Source organism: Gorilla gorilla, chromosome 11 (genome assembly GCF_029281585.2).
Source record: "Gorilla gorilla gorilla isolate KB3781 chromosome 11, NHGRI_mGorGor1-v2.1_pri, whole genome shotgun sequence".
Classification (NCBI taxonomy): Eukaryota; Metazoa; Chordata; class Mammalia; order Primates; family Hominidae; genus Gorilla; species Gorilla gorilla.
In genome coordinates, this window is record NC_073235.2 from 63821650 (window position 1) to 63846826 (window position 25177).

Below are 25177 nucleotides of genomic sequence, written 5' to 3' on the forward strand. Positions count from 1 at the left end.
CTATGATGCGCAAGACAGCCCCACGAACAACAAAAAATTATCTGGTCCTGAATATCAGTAGTACTGAAGTTAGTAAATCCTGGCTAATTTTATTGTCATCATTAGAGACTAGAGTACTATAATCTGTCTCCTTCCCATTCATCTTTGATTTTGTAGTAATGTGAAACATTTTCTTTGTTGCTTTTTTCTTTTGCCATTATTAAAATGAAAAATTCTGATTTCTTAACTGTGCTAAATGAAAACTGAAAAAAAGACTACAGAGATGAAGTCTCTAGTGTTCTATATCTTTTTGAAAGATGGGTCAGTGCTTTCGACAACACAATAAAAATGGAAGGATGATGTAATAACTATAATTTTTTTCACTATTGCATTATTTTAGACAGTTCTTATCATTTTTCCATATTCTTGTCATTTTAGTGTTTTTGGAATAGTTTTGGGAATAGTTGATTAAGAAATGATGGACTACTAATGCCTCCTAGTATGATAAAATAGCAAATTTTCAGGGTATAAGAAAAATAACCACTAATATTCCATACTATTTGATAGATTTGTAATAATGTACAATTAACCTACACAGTAATGACATGATAGAATGAATTGTCTTATTTAAAAATATAAGTAAATTTTTATTTTATTCTTTTTTTTTTTTTTTTTTTGAGACCGAGTTTCACTCTTGTTGCCCAGGCTGGAGTGCAATGGCGCGTTCTCGGCTCATTGCAATCCACCTCTGGGGTTCAAGCGATTCTCCTGCCTCAGCCCCCTGAGTAGCTGGGATTACAGGTGCCCGCCACCACGCCTGGCTAATTTTTTTGTATTTTTAGTGGAGACAGTGTTTCACCATGTTAGCCAGGCTGGTCTCGAACTCCTGACCTCAGGTGATCCGCCCGCGTTGGCCTCCCAAAGTGCTGGGATTACAGGCATGAGCCACTGCGCCCAGCCTGTTTTGTTCTTGGAAAGATGTCTGGAAAGACTAAAAGTTTTGAAATCTCTGTCTTCAAAGTTAGTGTTCATGAGAGAAACATACAGATAAAATTTGGATACAGGGTTAATCACTGTGCTCTGTAGCTCCCTGTAAGGGAGATCATTCTGTACTCTCAGAAAAAGATTATTTAAAAACAGTTTTGATTTCTACTTCATTTTTATGAATTTTGATTCTTTTAAAGATTTTGGTATAAAGTTTTCCTCCTTAAATTATCAAAATAATTATATTTTATTTTGTTTACTTTTTTTAGGAGAGAAAGAAAAAATAAAATATACTTGGGGAAATTGTACCTGCCAGAATTAGCAAGACCTTTCTTTAAGAAGACATTTGTCAAACTCAACAAATTGAAGGTTAACACCTTAAGAGTTGTAGTTACTGACCAGGTAAGGTTTAAAAATGTATTTTACTTTTAATTATTATTTTACAGATGGATAGAGAGATAGTATGAAAATGTATTATTTTTAACAGATGTCAAATTATGAATATGATTGATAACCAGATTTTGAAAAGTGGTGTGATTTAGAATATGTATCAATATACTTCATTCCCAAATGTTAGTATTTTTATTAAACCTGGTTATCTCAGCTTAAAGTTTTAATTTGTTAAATATGTTTCCTCTTTGCTGTGATATCTAATTTTGCTACAGAAACAAATTTGACCTGCCAGATTTTCTTTCTCTCTGCTTCTTGCATCACTCATATATATTCACAGCATCTGGAGTCTGTGTAAAGTCATCAGAAACAACACAGAGGGATAGATAAACTGAACACAGCTGGGAATCAGTTTTGGCCTAGAATATATATATTCTAATGTATACTGTATGTTGTTTGTTTTTTCTGTTGGTTCTTTAAGTTTGTAAGGTTGAAATGGTCCAAAAGAAATTTTTTTCTTCTTTGGTAATATATTCTAGAGAATTGCTTTAATATTATAAAATATACAGGATTCCCCCCCCTCCCCCCCATTTTCAGCCTTTAAAAAGTGCTGTGTGTTGAATGCCATATTTGATTTGAGGAATTTCAATGAGTATTTGATGGAGATTTTATTTGTAAATGTTGCTATTAGGAGGATGAGTTAAGATCGTGAAGTGGAAATTTTGTCTGTATTACCACGTTTTCTTATATGCCTTTTCATTTTAAAAAAGGAATTTTTAAAATTGTGAGTCTCATAAACATGTTACATGAAACAAGCCAGATACGAAAAATATATGATTCCGTTTATGTAAAATTCAAAAGCAGCCAAACTAATCTGTGCTGTTGAAAGTTGAATTTTACCTTTGCAGGGTGGAATAGACTGGAAGCGGGGCTTGGGTGGTGTTTCTGAGGTGCCAATAATGTTCTGTGTCTTGAACTAGGTGATGGTTACATGGATGTGTTCACTTTGAAGATTCCATGGCCATATCGTTTGTGTTCTTTTCTGTATGTGCACTTGAGTGAAGTTCTTTTCTGTAGGTGGACTTGAATAAAGTTTGCAATATTAACATTGTTAAATTGTTACCAGGATTCAACAAAGGTGATTGGTGGGGGTTAATATATAAGTACATTATTGAGTTTTAGTTTATATAGCAATTTGAACTCGTAAAACAACATGGACGAAGGATGAAATGAATCTTAGCATTTAATTTAGAATATAATTTGTAATAATACCATTTTCTTAAGCGTACACTTAGGAAGAAGAGGAATTTCATTTAGGACATAGCGATTTTCAAGTAGAAAAAATTGCTTTGTTGTCATTGTTAAATTACTTAGTTGTACTGCTATTAACTTTTAAAATTTGATTACTTCTTTTTGTTATTTAAGGCCATATAAGTACACTTGATATTTCTTAACTTCTTCTGTGAGGTTTTCAAGCTTGTAAGAGTATCTTCTGTAGTTACTCTAAACGTTAAAACTAAATCAGATTGATATAGTAAATCCACTTTGTATTGGTTAACTCTGAAGTTATAATTGAGAAGCACAGTTGAATTTCCTTAGTGAAAAAGGTGTATATCTCTACAACATCTGAAACAACACAAAATATCTGTGTAGGTTCTAGAACACTATCTTAATATGTTTAATGTTTATGCTATAGTATTTCTTTTAGTATAATGAGTTCAGTTTTTAAAAGCCTTTGATGCTAATTCAGAGATCCATAATCTGCTCACAATGTCTTTCACATGTAGTTTTGATGGTAACTGACAAGCTGTAAGTTAATTAGCACAGAACTTACTAATGAGGATGTTAAAATTTAATTTAAAAGTGAGGATTTTTATTTGTACACTCTGGACCAATTGAAGGAAATTCAATCATACATATGATAAGCATTTCAGGCACTTTTTCTACATTCAGGTACTTTATTAGATAACAATAAGAAAATATAATTAACTTAATGATAGCAAAGTTTTGAAAGTATGCTAAGATTGCTTGTCTTTAAAACTGGGGATAACCCAAAACCAAAGCAGTAAAATAAGGTCTGTTAATTAGCATGGAAGACAGCTTCTTGAATTAATATGTGGTGTTAATTAACAGGAAGTCTGATGTTGTGTTGTAATTACCACCAATATTTTTGACATACTGAGTGACTGAAGGTGAATTATATAGATAGCAATTGAATAAACACTTTTGTGTTTAGGAACGTTTTTTCTTTGTTTCTGTTTTCTAGAAATATGGACAGACTTCTTAGACTTGGAGGAGGTATGCCTGGACTGGGCCAGGTTAGTATATAGTCTCTTGAGCATTTCCTTGTGTGTAAACTACAAGCCTTTTTGTAGTTAGCCAAAGAGAAAGAAATTATCCCCGAGAAAATCACCTAACAGATAACTCTATGGTAAGAATCTTACCTTATTGATGTTTGTTATCTTGCAACACTAGATAACATGTGGAAAACATTTATTGTCTTAGTTTACTTTTCTCCTGGGAATAAGAATTTTCTGTTATTTGCTTTGTTTAAAATTTTGAGATATGTAGGATTATCAAAGTTGGCTTTTAGGGAAAAAAAAAACCCCTCAAAATAGCTTACTTCCTGAATTTACAGTGTAAACTTTAGATGTAACGCAAGAAAAAGTAAGCATGTCATCCTGCTTGCCAGATCCAGAAAACTGACCCATAGAATGTTTGTATGTACAGTCTTAACACTGGTAAATTTCTGCTAGTAATTATGATATATAGATGGATTAATAAGTAATCTCTCTCCTTTAAATTTGGTATAAATGGTTTCTTTTATAATCTTTTTTAAAAATAAATAAGCTTTCAGTTGTTTTAATATTGTTTATCTTGTTCCATTTGCTGTTGGGCAAATGACCTCTAGATTTCTGCCTCAGGATAGTCTATCTGCTTTCAGATCAAGAATTTGTGCCTCTTGTGAGTTCTACACTTTTGATCTGTGCAGTCATACATTGAGTTAATACTGATTAACAAAAGAAATGACTATGTGTTTTTCTCTTCCTAAGACTTTTATATATGCAATGTATTGTTTTATGACCAAATATTAGAAATATTTTTATAGTCCCTTTTAAAATCTCTTTAGTTTCCAGCTTTCCCACATTTCCTTACTGCTATCAGTGACTTCATCTTTCTTCAAAGTAATCTGTGTTTACTATAAGAAGCAGTTTTTGTTTCAGACTTCATGAAATTTTCAGTGTTTTAGAAGAACTTTCATAAGAACTGTTTGATTAGGTCTATCATGGTTTATGACTTTTATAAAGTTGAAATCTTTTTGTGATTCTGTATTGCATTCTTGGATGGATTTCAGTTGTTTTTCGTTTACTTTTGTTAGTTTTGATGATTTCTCATGTTTCTTTGTTGTCAGCCTATTTCTTCATGATTCTTCATTTTTATAACACCTGTATAACTCATTCTCTCAAGAGGCCTAAGCCTCTTTGAACTTGATCCTGAACCTGTTTCCATTCTTTTGTAAACATTCTAGAGAGCTTCTAGAATTTCTCTAATTTATTCTGAAATTAGTAGTAATAGTGTTCAGGCATGTGAAAATGTGAGAAGTGAGCAGAGGTGGTATGTAGATACTGCAAATTTACCTGCAAATTATAGGTGAAGATGTTGCCTTAGAATTCTTAAGGAAAGTTGTATCAAATTTAAATATAAAAATAACTTTCCTTAAGCATAGATACAATAAATTACCCATCTTGGAAATCCATGCTGGAAAACCCCTGGACATGAAATAATGGTTTTACTGACCACAAATTGAGCTACATTATATGTCAATGGCGACTTCAAAGCTTTGTATCAAGTGAAAAACTTAATGTTTTTTCAGTAACCTTATTGGTTTCTGATTAATCAGCCATTGTGTCCTTAGTTTGTACTCTTTTTTGAAGTTAAAAATCTGCTTAAGAATCATTTCATCTCAATTAGATGATAAACTCTAATTTGTGGAACTCTTATTTTTATGGTATCTCCCTTATCCTATACTAGGTGTAATTTTCTTTTTCTCTAAAATTTTATTTTATCTTGTTATAGGAATAATTTGACAAATACTTATTGTGTTACTTTTGTAACATGAAACGTTAAGTGTATTTTTTTGCCTAATAAGAATGTTGTTTATTATTTATTTATTTATTATAATTTTTTTTTGAGATGGAGTCTCACTCTGTCGCCAGGCTGGAATGCAATGGCATGATCTCGGTTCACTGTACCCTCTGCCTCCTGGGTTCAAGTGATTCTTCTGCCTCAGCCTCCCAAGTAGCTGGGATTACAGGCGTTCACCACCACGCCCAGCCAATTTTTGAATTTATAGTAGAGACTATGTTTCACCATGTTGGCCATGCTGGTCTTGAACTCCTGACCTCAAGTGATCCACCTGCCTTGGCCTCCCAAAGTGCTGGGATTACAGGCGTGAGCCACCGTGCCCAGACTATTATTTATTTTTAATAAGAAGTCAAAGATCTTTGGATTGATAATAGCTATCTTTTCATTAGATAAGGCATAGGCACCAATAGTAGTAAAAAAGGAGACACAAATTGGCCCTTCTCTCCAAAAATCAGTGGGAAATGTTATCTTACCATTTAATGGAAAAGGCAGAATTCCCTCCCAAATAGGAGCAGGTCACTTGCTGGTAAGTTTGTAGATGGCCCTCTTAAAATGTGGCAGTAGACAGGAGCAGAACAGGTAAGGGCCTCATATGATTGAGAGTTCCTTAAGGTTATTTTATTTCCTTGATTGAAGAACAAGAACCATGGACATTTTGTGAGTGAATAGGCCACCTTAAATCACGATCTATACGAATAACCCAACTTTGATGAACGAAATGTCCAAGACATATTTTTTTTATATCAATGTCCAAACAGTTGCTACTTTACTGGCTTGAAGACATTTTGTTTCACTCCCAATTGACACAAACCTGGCGGTTACTGTCAGACTCTGCAAGTTAAAGGCTCACTTCTCCACAGAACTACCCTTACTTCAGATGCCAGCTATACTTCATGTGTCCCCAAGCCATCCACACTTTGGACTGACACTTTAACCTGAGTATAAATTTGGAGGTCCTCACAACCTACTCAGGTTTGATAATTCACTAGAACAACTGACAAAACTCAAGAAAGTGCTGTGCTTATTATTACAATTTTGTTATCCAGAAATACAGATTAGGAGGACCAGTAAAATGAAGACACACAGGATGGGGTCTGGGAGGAGATGCAGAGCTCCTGTGCCCTCTCTTCATGGAATTAGGGCATGTCACCCTCCCTGCACATCAGTGAGTTTACCAGCCAGGGAACTCCACCTGGTGTAGCTTTGGTTTCCAAGTTTTTATTGGGACTCGGCATACATGAGCTTGATTGATTAAATCATTGGATGATCAAACTCAAAATTCAAATCTCCATCCTCTCTTCCCAAATGGGCCTGGCTCAAAGTCTTAGCCCTCTAATTACCGTGTTGGTCTTTATGTTGATCAGCCCTCATCTGCAAGCTATCTAGGGGTGTGCACTAAGTCACAGTGTTAGCATGACAAAAGAAACTCCAAGGGTTTTTGAGGCTCTGTGCCAGAAACTCAGGATAAAGACCAGATTATTACGCAACAAAGACTTGTTTTCAGCCTTGACTTCATTATTTGTAGAAACAATTCAATATTTCATTTGAATTTTTCTTGTACTATGATACTGATTTTTGTGTTGTTTCCAAGAGACATGACCCCACCTTGAGTCCCAGTGCCTTTAATATAACCCAATAGTAGTAAAAGGGTCTTTGGGCTTTGCTCTATATGCTAATTGGTCATGTTATTATTATTATTATTATTTTGAGTCAGAGACTTGCTTTGTTGCCCAGTCTGGAGTACAGTGGTATGATCTCAGCTCACTGCAGTCTCGCCCTCCTGGATTCAAGTGATTCTCCTGCCTCAGCCTCGCAAGTAGCTGGGATTACAGGCATGAGCCCCCACGCCCAGCTAATTTTTTTATTTTTAGTAGAGATGGGGTTTCACCAAGTTGACTGGGCTGGTCTTGAACTCCTGACCTCAAGTGATCTGCCCACTGCAGCCTCCCAAAGTGCTTGGATTACAGATGTGAACCATTGCGCCCGGCCTGGTCATGTTTTTTTAATGGAGGAATTCACAGTAATAATATAGGAATATCAGTATTATAATCACAGTTGATACTGATATTTCATTGTTTTTGAGGCCACTTGGTCCTAGTTGTTTTATTTGGGAGTTGTAGTAGGGCTAGTAGGTAAAAAAGGAACTTGTAAATAATCAAAGTCCCCATTCATTCTAGTTTCTTAATTTTCTCTAAATAGGAGGTGACATTTCTCTTTTCCAAGGCTATTCCTTCCTTGTTCTTGGATCTCGTTCTCTTGACACACTGCAGATCTCCATTGACCCCTTTCTCTGCCTACAAAGATGTTTAAGTCTCCTGTATCCAAAAACCAAAACTCTACTGCATACTGCCATTAAACCTTTTCTTCCATTTATTTCTAGAATTCCTGAAATAATAGCTTAAACTCCATAATCTACTTAATTACCTCTGTTCACTCTCATGAGAATGCATTCTGGCTAACTCCTGTATTACTGTACTGGAATTTTTTAAACTGCCAAGTCTATTGGCCTATTTTTAGTTCTCTTGTAACTAAACTTCAATATTCCACACTTACTATCTTAAACCTTTCTTTTCCATTAGTTTTTATCATGCTGTCTTTTCCTGTTTCTCGTTATGGTATCCATTCCTACAAAACAACTAAGTTTTATTTTTTTTAATATCACATTTTAAAATGTTAATATTGGCCAGGCCTGGTGGCTCATGCCTGCAATCTCAGCCCTTTGGGAGACCGAGGGGGCAGATGACATAAGGCTAGGAGTTCAGGACCAGCCTGGCCAACATGGGGAAACCCCATCTCTACTAAAAGTACAAAAATCACCTGGGTGTCGTGGTGCACATCTGTAATCCCAGCTACTCAGGAGGCTGAAGCAGGAGAATCACTTGAACCCAGGAGGTGGAGGTTGCAGTGAGCCAAGGTCGTACCACTGCACTCCAGCCTGGGTGACAGAGTGAGACTATGTCTCAAAAAAAAAAAGTTAATATTTGAATAGTGATAGGCTACAATAATTAAATTTGTCCTCAGTCCTCCACTTCAGTTTAACTTACCAGTAGTTTGAAGCAGAAATAAAGATGTTTTATTAGTACTATTAAAATTTATAAGGTAACAGCTTTAAATTTTAAATGTATTTTTAGATTTTCTTTGTTAAAATGCTTACAAACTTGAAATTACTAAAAGGTATGAGATTATTGTATTAAAAACATATGTTGCTATAATTTGGCTACTTTGTTGTCTTTATAACAAACTCCACCTAGGTCTTGGCATCTAAACGATTTCCAAAAGCAGTGGAAACAGAGCCCAAGAGATGAGAATAGCCAAAGCATATTCTGTACTTTTTAAAAATTTTGATTTCTCTCTGGGTTCATTTTAGCTTTGGAAATAGTCAATATAAGCTTGAAAGTAGATGGAACGTAAGCAAAATGTCAGTGGCATTTAGTAACTTGTCTTCAGTTTTAATTTGTTAAGTCAATATTTTGAGTTTCTGTGTATCAGGTATTATATACTATAACGAATTCCAAGACGAACAAGAATATCAATGCCTAATCCAGAGCCTTACGTTATAATAGACACACAAGCAATCATGTTTTAAGTGCCTAGTACACATTAACTACTTTGAATCAGTGAAAGCTAATGCTCATTGTAAATAACGTGATTTGTAAGTACAGTGGAGGTTAGTTTAACTTCTTTTGGGAAAAATTAGACCAACTTGGGAAAAATGAGAGTAAATTAAGGAGATGATGTTTGAGCTGAGTTTTGAAATATGTGTCAAGGCATATTCAAAAGGCTAGAGAATAGATACATAAGAAAATACTGGGAAAAGAAGTTGGTAAAGGAGTCTGAAGTTGGTTATGAAAGGTGTTGAATGCCATACTTGGTGATTTTTACTTTTTTCCCCTAGGTGTTGTAGTTTCATGAAGATTTTCTTTCTTTTTTTTTTTTTTGAAATATGAAGATTTTTTTTTTCTTTCCAGTAGACTTGTGAGGTAATTTGATCTGTGTTTTTGAAAAGTAATTCTAGTGGTAGTTTGGAGAACAGGTAAAGGGGAAGATATTAAAGGCAAAGTCATCAATTACATGAATATTTGTGACTTTCAACCTTCCAGGCATATAACAGGATTATATTTTTCTGTCGTCTTTGAAGTTAGCCTTACCATGATTTTGCTTTGACCAATGGAATGTGATTGGTTAATAGGTCACTTTTAGGTGGAAGCTTTAAGAATCAGTGTGTGATTTGTCTGCCCTGGTAATAAACAACATCATGATGATGGAGCCTCTTTTAGCCAGGTCCATTATTGAGAATGACATACAACCTGCAAGTTTTAAAGCAAAGTTAGAAATCACATGATTTCACACTGTGAAATTCTGTGTAAAATTAGGGTATTTTACACAGAAATCACATGATTTCACACTGTGTAGGCCAAACTAAGCACATATGCAGCAGGGTATATAATGCCTATAAGTTGTCACTTTCTGTCTCTGGTACAGACCTCATTAATTTCAGGATGCAAAAATAAGGGAAAAATACTGTGGGTTAGTGAATGTGGTGAGATATAGTGTACATTTTGAAGAATTATTTCCGGTGGCTAGATTAAAAAAAAATTCATGAATTGAATAGGATGTATTTTGTTATAACTCCCAAATCTTCACAGTGTATGGATTTTTTGTATATTCACTAATAACTTTTTCTGGTTTCTTATTGTGGTGGTTGGGACAGAAATGTTGTTTCAATTGTTTGTCTCAGGTTTTGGTTCTAATGTTTGGTAGAGAAGTTTAATTTAACATAGCAATGGAAAAAATGACTGGAATAAATGAAAAAATAATACTGTTTTCATGGATGAGGACTCTTTATATCACCACATGCCAATTCTTTCCAATTAATCATACATTCAACCCAGTTTCAATAAAAATATCAACCAGAATGTTCATGGAAATAGGCAAACTGACTCTAGAATTCATATAGGAAAAAATAGTTCAAGAATAGCAAAGAAATTCCTAAAAAGGAAAAAGAAATTTGCTCTACCATATTTCAAAATATATTTTAATGCTATATGACTGAAATAGTAATATATTGTTGCAGAGATAATCAGGTAGACCAGTATAATCAAAAACCCAGAAATACATCCATCAATATGTGGGAACTTGGTTTGTAATATAAGTGACATTAAAACAGTGGAGAAGGAGAGGCCTGTTCATTAGATGATGCTGAAGCAGTAGTAGCCAGTAAGGGGGAAAACTAAAATTAGATTCCTGCCTTATTCTATACAAAAAAAAATTTGTACCAAATGGATTGAATATCTAAATATGAAATCAAACTTCATAATTTTTTTGTTTTTTAAGATGGAGTCTTGCTCTGTCACCCAGGCTAGAGTGCAGTGGCATGATCTTGGCTCATTGCAACCTCCACCTCCTGGACTCAAGAGATTCTTCTGCCTCAGCCTCCTGAGTATCACAGGTGCCCACCACCACGCCCGGCTAATTTTTGTATTTTTAGTAGAAACAGGCTTTCACCATGTTGGCCGGGCTGGTCTCGAACTTCTGACCTCAATTGATCCGCCCACCTCGGCCTCCCAAAGTGCTGGGATTATAGGCAAGAGCCACCATGCCCAGTCCAAACTTCATAATTTTTGCAGATACACCCATTTGAACGGCTGTTATCCAAATTAAACAACAACAACAACAACAGAATAAGTATTGGTGAGGATTGGAGAAATTAGAACTCTTGTACATTGATGGTAGAAATGTAAAATGGTACAGATAATATGGAAAACATTATTATTCCTTAAAAGATTAAACATAGGATTACCGTATAATCCAGCAATTCAGCTTCTGGGTATGTGCCCAAAATAATTGAAGGCAGAGACTCCAACAGATGTTTGTACACCAATATTCTTAGCAGCATTATTTATAATAGCCAAGGGGTGGAAACAACTCAGATGTCCCTCAACAAATGAATGGATAAATAAAATGCATATACACTCATTCCTTAGTATCCTCGGGGGATTGATTCTCGGACCTCTGATGATACCAAAATCTATGGCTGCTCAAGTCCCTTAGATAAAATGGCATAGTATTTGCGTATAACCTAGACACAGTCTCTCGCATACATTAAACCATCTATAAATTACTTATAATGCTTAATACAGTGTAAATGCTATGTAAATATATATACTTAAAACATTTTTATTTTTTATTGTTGTATTGTTATTTTTTATTGTTTTTTTCCCTCCGATATTTTCTGTCTATGGTTGGTTGAATCTGTGGATGACAAACCTGTTGATATGGAGGGCTGATTGTACATACAATGGAATATTATTAAACTTTAACGGAATGAAATTCTGACATATGCTACAACATGAGTGAACCTAAAAGATATTTTGCTAAGTGAAATAAGCCAGACACAAAAGACAAATGTTATATGATTCCACTTACATGAGGTACCTAGAGTATCAGATTCATAATGATAGAAAGCAGAATGGTAGTTGCCAGGAGCTGGGAAGAGGAGAGAATAGGGAGTTATTGTTTAATGGGTACAGAGTTTCAGTTTAGGATGATGAAAAAAGTTCTGGAACTGGTGTTGGAGATGGTGGTATTGGTTGTGCGACAGTGTTAATGTGCCTAATGCCACTGAATTGTTACTTAAAAACAGTTAAAGTGGCAAATTTTATATTTTTACTACAAAAAAGACATTTAAAAGTTCAGTTACCGTATCTTTAAAATAAGGTTGATAATACCAACCAGATGGTTCTTTATAAGGATTAAATAAACTCACATGTGAACTAGTCAGGTGCATAGCAGATACCCTTCCCCAATCCCCCCATTTTTGGGGGCAGAAATTTTTATGTCTTTATGACCTCAAGATAGGAAAGCACAACTCAAAAGATTCATAATTTGACTACCTCAAGACAATATTATTAATTATTATCCCCAAAAGACTACAGAAACAAACTTATAAGACAAGCAAAGATGAAGACAGGATACTGGCAACACATTAATCTGCAACACCACGTGGTTCATTCAGCAGAACCATAGATAAGTAAGACAAAAAGATGACCTCATTTAACAAAAGAATGTGAAATAAGAATGGCCAAAAAAAATTATGAAAAGATAGTCAGTGTCACTGTATATCAGGGAAATGAAAACTAAAACAACTATTAGATTAGTTAAAAAAAAAAACAAACCTGTTGAATTAAGTGTTAATGAAAATTAGGGAAGCAGGAATTCTCATGTAAGCTGTGTGTGTGTGTGTGTGTGTGTGTGTGTGTGTGTGTGAGATGTTGGTTAGGAATTATAGCTCAGTGCTTAGATCTTTACCTGGCAAATAACAGACAATAAATATATGTTAAATGGACACACCATATGTGGTAAATGGTTAAAGTCACTTCGGAGAGCAATTTGACAATATCTAGTAAAGTTGAAAATGACCAAAATTCTGTTACTAAACAATTCCATTTATTCACTTTAGGGAAACTTTTATATGTCTATATCAGGAGACATGTTGAAGAATATTGTTAAAGCATTGTTTGGTATATTAAAAATTGCAAAATATTTAAATGTCTAAATGTGTTATGATGAAATTAATGCAGCAGCTAAAATGAATGAACTAGGTTCTATATACCAATATGCATAATAGACCTTACAAACATAGTAAGAGAAAAATTCAGTTGTAAAAAGATACATACAACATGGAAGCATGTAAATTTAAAAAACATAAAGTAACACCTTTTTTTAGGGTTATATAACTCCTGAGTAAAAATATTACAAGTTGTTCTACAGAAGCAGTGTCTAGTACAACTTTCTACAGTGATGGAAGTGTCCATATCTGCACCATTCAATACAGTAGCCACTAGCCACATGTTTGTTAAGTACTGGAAATGTGACTGGAGCAGCTGGAGAACTGAATTCTAAATGTTATATTACTTAAATTTAAAGAGTCACATGTACCTGTTGAGTCCATGAGATGTATCTTGTCTGACTGAATAACTGAATTTCTAATTTTATTTAAGTTTATATGGTTATATCTAGCTAGTGGCTACCATATTGTACAGCGCAGGTCTAGATAACTCACAACAAATTCATGAAAAAAGGAGGGAGGCAAAAGGAACTTCAACTTTATAATGTTCTCTCTTTAGTACACAAACATAAAACTAAAGCAAAAGAACAAGTCATGGAATAACACTAAATAACATTAGATGACATTAAATAACATTTTTCTTTAGTACTTTTTAGAAGAGCCACCAAATAAAGTCAGAAATTCATTTGAATTTATTTTTTAGTAGTTTTTTAATGCCTTACCTAGGTATTCCATTTTCTCTCCCAGTCTTTAATTTGAAGGCGATAATACTAGAGAGGTTACCACAGTATAGATCTTGCAGGGCCCTGTAGAAAATTCTCTTCTGAGTGAGTTGGGAAGCTATTAGAGATGCTGAGCAAAGGAGTTATGCTTATCAGACTTACATTTTTAAAGAACTTGGATACTCTGAAGATGAAGCTACCACAATAATGTTTTAAAGTAAATTACAGATTATTGTTCTATTTTTATTCTATATCTGCTAGAGCAATCCTGCCATGTAATGAACCATCATAGATTATTGTGTACAATTAGTCTTTTTTTATATCTGTCACATCTGTCATAAATACAAGCTTTAATTTTTGCTATAAGCACTGGCATAGTAGTATGCAAATGAGCAGACCTTTACAAAATGTTTTCATAGGTTTTCTTTATATTCTTTGAGTTATTTAGCTTAGCTGTATTGACAGTATTTATATGCTCATGAATATTCTGGTTACCTTTTTTTTCTTTGAGTATCTGATGTAATCCTTTGTACATTATGAAGGTCCTTTCTAAACATTAGTAGATTAATTTGGGCATTTTCTCTTAAGAAGTAGAGAAGGGTCAAAAAATTTTAGTTGTTTTATTTCTTAGCTTAACTACAAATAATGGTGATTTTGCTTTAGAAACAAAGCAGAATTACAAGATGGCTTTAACGTTTTTCTTATTTGCTGCTCTTGTGAGGTTATAATTTTATTAAATATAGTTCCTAATCATTCTATTCATATACTCTGATATTTATATGATAGAAAATTAAGAAAGGGGTCAGGTCAAAAGCAAGCTAATTAGAGCATATTCTTTCTAGTCGTCATTGTAGTGTGATTATTCTGAATACGTATTAAACTCTGTGAAAAATAGGGTGTTCCTGAGAGGCCTCAAATCTAGTCTTGAGGGTTCTCAGATAAGTAAAAGGGACATAAATTTTCCATAGGTACATGATAGTTAACCTGTGTCAGTTTGTTTGAATATTTTAATTGTGATAGGTCTTCTTTTGAGAGGAAAGGTCTTTGACACCTGTGAATGCTAAATTTCTATTTTGATATGCAATTATGATAAACAAATTTGTTCAAGTTCTTAGAATGGAAGGGGATTGGTGATAAATTTTCAGTTACAGTGAAACTGTCCTTCAAATTAGTGACATTCTGATGAAATAAGAGAAAAAATAAAAATTGTGAAAAGTAATGAAATGTTTAAAGTTTTAAATATAAAGTCAAGGATATGATGGATCTATGACATCTGATACCATTTTTGGTAGAAAGTATATGGGAAAGAAGACAGAAGAAGATATCTCTGTCTAATATGGGAAATTAAGACATTGCAACATAATCTCAATATTCCAAATGTATGGGACTGTTATGATCAAAGATACAATCTGTGTTTTCTTTCCCTACCTTCAACATTGTTTTACACATTTGATTTACTGGTTACATTGCTGATTTGGCACATTGATCTTCGGGTTTCCTATCTTAAACTTGCATAATTTAACTTGTAATTTTTCAGTTCATGTTATCATTTGGGAAGTTCTCTAATTATCAGATTCATTTAAAACCCAAGCAGGTAGGACTGATTCTCTTACAACACAGACTCAAGGTGGTTCTCTGTGGGATGTTGTCTGGGTTGAGTGCCCTGAAAGTATGCCAGCAGAGCAGGGCAGTGGTCTCCACTGGGCAGCCTCTCAGTGCTGCTTTTTAAGCTGTTGCCCGTGATTGCACAGGCTCTTCCCTTCAGCAGACTGAATGCCTGTGAAGGGCATAATGGCTTAGGGACAATAGAGTAAATAATAAAAATAATAAAAATTATGATAGTTGTACTTTTCTCTTACTCATTGTACATTTTCCCCTCTTTTTACTCAGTTACATTCTTACCTGCCTGTGGTAATTTTCTATTCCCCAGTGTTGTAAACGGAGCCTGAGTTATTAGAAGGAAAATGCTTATCAAAAGTAGACAGTAGAATGACAAAACCTAGTTTTTGAAAAGTTCACCATTCTGTTTTATAGAAAAGGAAAACTTTCACTTCATAGGAAACAACATATTTCACTACCTAGTAGAATACATTTTTGTTGTCATTGTATAGCTATATCACTATAGGGAGATGATTTTGATTTTGCTTTAATTTGTACCTGGTTTCACGGTTTCTGGTTATTTCTCTCCCATTTGTGATTTCTGGTTACTGTATTCATTTCCTGATTTCTACTGTATAGACTAGATGATGTCTTTGGAATTTTTTTTTTTTTTTTTTTTTTTTTAAGACGGAGTCTCACTCTGTTGCCCGGGCTAGAGTGCGGTGGTGCGATCTCGGCTCACTGCAACCTCCGCCTCCCGGGTTCAAGCGGTTCTCCTGCCTCAGCCTCCTGAGTAGCTGGGACTACAGGCACGTGCCACCAGGGCTAATTTTTTGTATTTTTAGTAGAGACGGGGTTTCACCATGCTGACCAGGCTGGTCTCGAACTCCTGACCTGGTGATCTGCCTGCCTCGGCCTCCCAAAGTGCTGGGATTACAGGCGTGAGCCACCGCGCCTGGCCTCTTTGGATATTTTATAGCTCAGCCATTCTATAAGGCTTTTGCCTAGGGAGCTTTCAACTTGAAATGGTATGAAAATTGTAGTAATATAGGGAGACAGTCAGATACTGTGAATAGGGAATGTCATTGTAACATCTAGAACAAATGTATGGATCTATAAAGAGAACCCACATATTTTGAAATGTGTATTAAAATTTTCCTCTAGAATTTAAAAAAAATGGGGTGGGGGAGCAGAGGAGAGCCAAAAGGACTGATGCTGAGTACCTTCCTTATTCTGATATGAGGTATTTATGCACTTAATTTTTTAATCCTCACAACGATCCTACATGGGTAGGGATAATTATTTTCATATTATAGGGTCGAGTCACAGAACTAACAAGAAGTGGAGCTAGAGCTGGAACACAACTTTTTCTGATGTCCCAGCCTATTTATATCAACATTTCTTTAGGTAGATAAAATCAATAGAGTTGTCACGGCTACTTGTTTCATAAATTAATACAACTTAAATAGTCTTGTAATTTTTATTGTAGATCGAAAGTAAGATGCTTGCTTTTTAAAATTTTTGGGAAATTAAAATATTTAGGAGGGATTTTCTTTATCCTGACATGTAATACTTGGCCCATGTTTTAAGACTATTTAAGGAATTTGTGAATATTTCATTTTATTCCCTATGATAATGTGAATCTTCACACATTGGTAAAGGTAGAGGTTACAAATAGTACAACTTTTAAAAGAAGGTTTACATTTCTTACTTTTTTAAGTCTTTAAAAGGTTTTCCTTACAGTCCAGAAACTGATTAGTGCTTCTAATTGCCAAAATATGTTGTTTTATTTAAAAAAATTATTTTGGGAAAAAGGCTTCTCTTGTTAAGCTAATTTCAATGACCAATCTTGTTGTACCTTGACTTGTAATAATGAAAAAAGAGGTACAGAGAGCTGTTTTATTTGAATAATAGACTTGCCAATTAGCCATCAAGTGCTTCCATCTGTGAAATTGTTGATCAGATGGGTTAGCTGGGATGTTTCCAGACTAGGGCATCATAAATGGCACTTGAAAACTCTCACTTTAATGATGAGGTTTCAAGTATTACACTGCTTGATGCTGTGGAACCTTTTTCTCCTTTTGCAGTACCATGTTTTTTTAGAACATACTGATCCCATTTATGAATTCTGTGGCATCAAGAGAATTTGGGAGATCTGCCACTGATGAAAAGTTCTGCCTAATCTGCTGCTCTGGCCTGTGCTGGGATTACACCAGAGTGCTAACAGCTTCTTTCATAGCCTTTCCAGTAATTTTGGTTGGGGATCTGACTGGCACAGGCAGGTGATGCTCATTGCTTGTGGGCCATGGAGCTGGCACACTTTGGCAAGTTTCTTTGCACTTTCCCATTAATGTAAACTCATTTTCAAATATCTCACTCCCTTAAATAAATGTATAAGAGCATAGTAGCCTAAGGCCACATTACTGTTGAGATTTCTACGTGTACCCCTTGTGTGAAATGACTTTAGCGTCTGTCTTGTACATTTTTGAAGGATTTAAATTGCTTATTGGTAATTATTACATTTTAAAATTTGTTTAATAATAGCATAGAAATATAAATTTCTGGAAATAATTGTTGTATGTCTTTCCTTACTGTTCCATATCTTCATTGCTCGTCCTTATATTTTATAGGAAGTTTCCTTTTTTAGTAAGTTGACTTCCTCAAATGCCTGTGCATGTGATTAGATGTTAGAGTCTCTTTGTGACATTTTCCCTTGGTAGGACTGTACTGTGCTTTTCTTTTCCTGTAAATCCAAATTCCTGAAATTTGGCCAGACTTCTGGGTTACCAGTCTGTGTGGGGTCAAATTCATGGCCCATGTCACTTTTTGGACAGTACTGCATGGCCTTCTGCCTGTCCTGGCACAGGTTTCGGACCTACCAACTCACTATGAAAGGCAGTATATATTGGGCGGTGGTAAAAACCCAGGGCTCTGGAGTTAGGCTAGATCTAGACACTGGCTGAGATCCATGGAAGAGGAAGAGAGAATGAGAATGCAGTGTAAATGTTCAAGAAAGCAGATAGTTTAGGATCTTGTTCCTATTCTTCTTCCAGAGTAGATCACAATTTAGCATCATTCCCAGACCCTTCAACCTCCTCAAGTGGACAAGCTCCCAATGAGAGAAAGGTATCAATTTTTAAAAAGATTATGTTATTTTGCCAGGTGTGGTGGCTCACGCCTGTAATCCCAGCAGTTTGGGAGGCCGAGGCAGGCGGATCACCAGGTCAGGAGTTCGAGACCAGCCTGGTCAGCATGGTGAAACCCCATCTCTACTAAAAATACAAAAATTAGCCAGGCATGGTGGCATGCACCTGTAATCACAGCTACTTGGGAGGCTGAGGCAGGAGAATCGCTTGCACCTGGGAGGTGGAGGTTGCAGTGAGCTGAGATGGCGCCACTGCACTCCAGCCTGGGACAGAGCAAGACTCCATCTCAAAAAGAAACAAAAAACAAACAAAAAGGCCAGGCCTGGTGGCTCACACCTGTAATCCTAGCACTTTGGGAGGCTGAGGTGGGTGGATCATCTGAGGTTGGGAGTTCGAGACCAGCTTGACCAACATGGAGAAAGAAACCCTGTCTCTACTAAAAATACAAAATTAAGTGGGTATGGTGTTGCATGCCTGTAATCCCAACTACTCAGGAGGCTGAGGCAGGAGAATCACTTTAACCCAGGAGGTGGAGGTTGTGTTGAGCCGAGATGGCGCCATTGCACTCCAGCCTAAGCAACAAGAATGAAACTCCATTTCAATTAAAATTTAAAAAATTATGTAATTTTTTTTGACTGCCTGGCCACAGTGTCTTTTTTGTTTGCTAAGGTTTGTGTGTTGTTCTCTCTCCACAGCAAAAATGTCCAGTAGTTAATAGATAACCTTGATTAATCAATAGGTTTCCCTTTACAGGTGAGGAAATTGAGGCATGTAGAAATTAAGTAAATTATTCAGTATATTAAGACATTTTTTAAAAAGTGCCTTCAGAGCAGAACTGGAAGACTGTCTTTTTTAAGTGCTCCTCTGTAGAGCATTAAAGGAAGTATAAGAAAGAGAAAATGGGAACAGATGTGACCATGTTGATGGAAGAATAGAATTTTCCCTTCTTTGACCACTGCCACTTTTTCATGCTCTTTAAGTATTTTTCTTCTGATGTGTTTTCTTTTTTTGAAAATAGAGACAGGGTCTCACTATATTGCCCAGGCGAACTCCTGAGCTCAAGTGATTCTCCCTCCTCAGCCTCCCAAAGTGCTGGGATTATATAGGCATGAGCCATCACGCCTGCCGTTTGATGTGTGTTTTTCTGTCTGTTCCCTTAATTCCTCAGAAACAGGCACTGTGTCATCTTTTGTGTGGTATCTCAAATAGCATTGTGAATAGATGAATGCTTAGTGAAATTAGGGTAGTGGTCAGCAGTATTTCTAGGAAGCCTCAGAGATTACTTCTGTCCCTTAACCTCTACCATGCCTCAGAACTTCTGAGCCTTTTATGCTTCTAATTAACAGAATTCAGGGAGTTTTTATGAGAAACAAGGTATTTTTAAATAGGTAAATAGTTATTTTTAAATAGGTACCAGTATATGACATGTTATTTCAGAATACAAATGGGCACATGTTGAATACTAAGTTTCCCTGTTGTCTCTGTTCCCTTCTTTAGAGACAACCTCTGTTACCAGTTTCTTTATGTCCTTCCAAAGATAATTCTATGTTAGTATTGTCCAGTGGAACTTTCTGTGGGTTGGAAATATATTATATTTAGCTGCCCAGTATGGCAGCCATTAGCCACATAGTGCTACCGAGTCCTTGAAATGTAGCTGTTATGACTGAAGAACTAAATGTTTAAATTCTGTTTAATTTAAAATAGTTTAAATTACGTAGCTGCATGTGGCCAGTGGCCACTATATTGGACAGTGCAGTGTACACGAAACTGGATTCTAGAGATTGTCTCATCCCATATCCATAGATATAAAGCTGCATGTTTTTTCTTAAAGGATGGCTTGCTTTCCCATTTTTTTAGACAAACCATGATTTACTTAATTAGTGCTCTACTGATATACACTTAGGTTGTTTCTTATCTTTTGATTTACAAACCGTGTTGTAGTAAATATCTCATTGAAAACGTTATTTCACATGCATTTTCCCAGAGGATAAATTCCTAGGAGTGGAATTTCTGTGTTTAATCAGTGTAGTTAGCCTGATATGGTAGAAAGAATACAGGATTTGGCTTTGAATTTAGGCTTTACTACTTAGTCACTTTTTAGACATTGATTAACTTCTTTGAACTTCAGCTTCCCCATTTATAAAATAGACACAGTAGAATCCACTTTGCCAGGGTTATGTTATTATTAGAAGTAATATATGTAATGGTCTTCTCAACTGGTATTAGGAGCTTAAATTAGGAATGGTAGATAATGAAAGCCCTACTACTATTACTTGTTTTATTAATAAGGAGATCATTATAAGCCTAGAGGCGTATGTTTAATGCTGAATTGTGGCAGAATAGCTGTGCTTCGCCCATTTTAGGTTTGTAAATATGGTCTCCACCTTTTATTCATTTGGTCTCCACCTTTTATTCATTTAACTTACCTGAATTATATATATATATATAGCCATCTATAAACTAGTTTTCATGTGCTAATTTATAACTTTTATATCAACTGGCAAAATTGTGGTGCCTTGCCTGTCAGCTGATAGTTAAATTTAAGCAGAGTCACCATATTAATAAAACACTGCTTGTATTTGAATATTTTATGGCATATTGGTCAGAAACAGGGAAATGAAGATGCTGATACTATTTACAAGCAGCTATAGGTTCTAAAACCGGATGAATTATGGAAGCATATTATGAGTTTGGATATCAATTTTTTCTTTAGTATTTTCAGTGATGTTACTTATTTGAAACCCTTAGAATTACATTGAAGAAGTAAACTTTGCAACTTGATTCCTTGACCACAGTTATATTTATTATTTATTTATTTATTTATTCATTTATTTTGAGACGGAATCTTGCTCTGTTGCCCAGACTGGAGTGCAGTGGCGTGATCTTGGCTCACTGCAACCTCTGCCTCCTGGGTTCAAGTGATTCTCCTGCCTCAGCCTCCTGAGTAGCTGGGACTACAGGTGTGCGCCACCATGCCTGGCTAATTTTTATATTTTTAGTAGAGATGGAGTTTCACCATGTTGGCCAGTCTGGTCTCAAACTCCTGGCCTCAGGTGATCCACTGCCTCAGCCATCCAAAGTGCTGGGATTATAGGCGTGAGCCACCGTGCTCAGCCTATGTGTTATTTTTATATTCTTAATACACTGGCAACTATTAATAAGCTCATTTTAAGTTTTCCTTGACTTCATTTTTTATAAACATTAAGGAAGTTCTTTTTTCAAAAATTTACACTTTCATATGAATCATTTACTTTGGAAGTAACTTATTCAAAGTCATTTAAAGAAAAATTAATCTTTTAAAAACCATTAACCAAGATGTTTACAAGTATGCTGATTAAGAATCAATTTCAGGAATGCTCTGTATCTGTATGAGCAAGAGGGAAATGTGCTTTGCTTTGTTTGTTTGTTTGTTTTTGGTAAATCTGAGTACCTAAAAGGCTCGTTTGGGAGTGAAACTCAAGGGGAAAAACAAACAGTGTTAAATTTTGTTCCTAAATTTAGTATTTGTTTCTAAATCATATATATTTTGTTGAAATTAGAATTGCTCTTTTTTGGTATCAGTAAACTAAATATTAAAAGAAGGTTATTGTTAGGAGTAGTAGTAGCAGCAGCTGTGTGCCAGACACTATACCAAATGCCTTACATATGTTATCTCATTTAATCTTTACATTAACCAGTACCATGTGGTATGATTAGCACCATTCACAAGGGAAAATGGGTCATAGCTTTAAGTGGTTAAGATAGGATTAAACCTCAGACTTGGTCTTTCTAATTCCAAAGGATCTCTGCACCTAATCAATATTTTAGTTTGGGAGAGTATCATTCAGATTGTTAATAGGCATTGCTATCTTTGTATAATGAACTTATAGGAATTAACCAGTCCAGAAATGATTGTTCTTAGTTTATGGTGACGGTCCCATGGCTGCCAGTGCACATGACTGTGAACAGTAAGTAGTATATTTTTCAAAGTGTATAAACAGGTACATTTGCAGTAATTGAGATGATGTGCTGTAGCAGGAAGGGGATTAGACTATGGATCAGGAGATAAGGGTTCTGGTTCTCAGTGTATGTCTTGACCTGTAGCCTGCACAAGTTATTTAATTTATATACATTTATTTTCCTATCTGTATGCCTTTAAAAAGTATGATTATACTCTCTGACTACTTAATTGTTACAAGAATTATACTCTCTGACTACTTAATTGTTACAAGAATAAAAAGGGATGAGAAAAATCTAAAAACATTTTGTAACTCTGACTACTTAATTGTTACAAGAATAAAAAATGATGAGAAAATCTAAAAACATTTTGTAAAACCATCTAGTACTCAATAAGTAATTTAACCTCAAAGATGAAGGTCTCCAAGCACATAGCCTTGTGGTGAGTTGTAGAGCCCTTGATGAAGCATCCCTAAGGTAGTTTTTTCTTTTTTGCCTAGAATTTCTCTCAAAGAATCCTTGGAACTATATTTAGAGCTATAAATTACGAGAAATGAAGTTCGGAAACTGCGTTTGTGTGTGCACATGTGCGTGAGCATGTATTCACAGGCCCTATAATGCAGTTATATTGTAGGTAGGGTTAGGAGAGTTTTTTTTTTTTTTTTTGGAAAGAAAAACTTCTCTTAAAATTTTTTTATTTGGGCCTTTCTGAATGAGTACTATTTTTGCTATTGATAACCTGTATTTATTGAGCTGCTGTACTCATATTATCTACTCTGTAAGCCTTTTTTCTACTCTTTTAGACTTGGAAAAGCATTTTACTTTATAATCACTGTGTATGAGAATGATCACAAGAGGAAGTACTAAAAAAGGCATTCAATAACTTTATAATACTTTTTGAATTTTGAGAATTTCAGTATAGGAGTATTTATAGGCCTTTTGTATGTTTTTAATAGCTCAATTGAGATATAATTGACATACAGTAAACTATAATATTTAAAGTGTATAATTTGTTAAGTTTTGACTGTATTTACTCAGGAAACCATCACTGCAATCAAGATGGTGAACATCCATCATTCTCAGAATTTACATATGCCCCCAGTGTAGTCCCTTTCCTTGCACTTCTCTCCCCACCCCCAGACTACCACTGATTTGCTGTCACTATACATTAGTTTGCATTTTCTAGCATGTTAATCAGTGGGATCATATAATAGGTACTCTTCTTTTTGTCTAGGTTTCATTACCGTAATTGTTTTGAGATTCTTCAGAGTGTGTATTCATATTTCATTTTTTTTGCTGAGTAGTATTTCATTGGATGGATATATAACACTTTGTTTATCCATTAACTTGTTCATGGATAATTTGGTGTGTTTTGGTTTTTGGCTGTTACAGATAAAACTGCTGTAAACATTATGTACATGACATTGTATGGACAGGTGTTTTTATTTCTCTTGCTTAAATACCTAGGATTAGATTGGCTGGACCATATGGTAGGTATATGTTTAACTTCTTCAAAAACTGCCAAATTGTTTTTCAGATTGTTTCTATCATTTATATTCCCACCAGCAGTGTGTGAGAGTTCCCATTCTTCCACATCCTTGCCAGTACTTGATATGGTTAATTTTTTTAATTTAGCCATTTTCTAGTGGTTAATAGTATCTGATTGTGGTTTTAATTTGCATTTTCTGGATGACTGATGATGGTGAGCATCTTTTTATGTGCTTATTTGCCATTCATATATATATTTTAGGGATATATTCATGTGTTGCCCGGTTTTTACTGGGTGGTTTATTTTGTTAATGAATTTTATGAGTTCTTTATATGTTCTGGATAGAAGTTCTTTATCAAATATATAATTCGCAGATATTTTCTCCCAGTACATGGGCTTGTCTTTTTATCTTCTTAACACTTTTTTGAAGACCAGAGTTTTTAATTTTGATAGTTTAATTTATAAAAATTTGGGCCGGGCACGGTGGCTCACGCCTGTAATCCCATCATGTTGGGAGGCCGAGGTGGGTGGATAACGAGGGCAGGAGATTGAGACCATTCTGGCTAACACGGTGAAACCCCATCTCTACTAAAAATACAAAAAATTAGCCGGGCGTGGTGGCATCTGCCTGTAGTCCCAGCTACTCAGGAGGCTGAGGCAGGAGAATCGCTTGAACCCGGGAGGCAAAGGTTGCAGTGAGCCGAGATCAGCCACTGCACTCCAGCCTGGGAGACAGAACAAGTCTCCTTCTCCAAAAAAAAAAAAAAAATTAAAATTAAAAAAATATATATATATAAAAATTTTTGTTATAAATTATATTTTGATGTGATAATTAAGAAATCTCTCCTAACCCAACGTCACAAACATATTCTCTTTTCTTCCAGAAGTTTTATAATTTTTAAATGTCACATTTATGTTTGTGATCCATTTTGAATTGTTTTTTATATGTGGTGCAATATATGGGTTATGGTTAGTTTAACAAAATATGTTTTGCATGTGGATATCCAGTTACTACAGCACCACTTGTTTAAATCCTGATGGCCCTTTATTTCTTGCCTTACTGATCTGACTAGAACCTTTAATAAAATGTTAATAGAAGTGGTGAAATGAGCATTCCTGTCTTGTCCTGATCGTAGGGGGAAACATTCATTCTCTGACCATCAAACATGATATTAGCTGTACATTTGTTATAGATACTCTTTATCAGGTTGAAGAAGTT

At 35.1% G+C, this 25177-nt stretch overlaps 1 protein-coding gene across 1 annotated transcript in view; it reads left to right on the forward strand.

Moving 5' to 3' along the window:
• Positions 1–25177, forward strand: part of PSMD14 (proteasome 26S subunit, non-ATPase 14) — a 101511-nt gene that overhangs the window by 7091 nt on the left and 69243 nt on the right. Inside the window, exons 2-3 of the mRNA XM_019022073.4 lie at positions 1233–1365; positions 3620–3671. Coding sequence (XP_018877618.1) covers positions 3624–3671 — 48 coding nt within the window. The 5' untranslated portion in view covers positions 1233–1365; positions 3620–3623. The remainder of the gene's footprint in view (positions 1–1232; positions 1366–3619; positions 3672–25177) is intronic.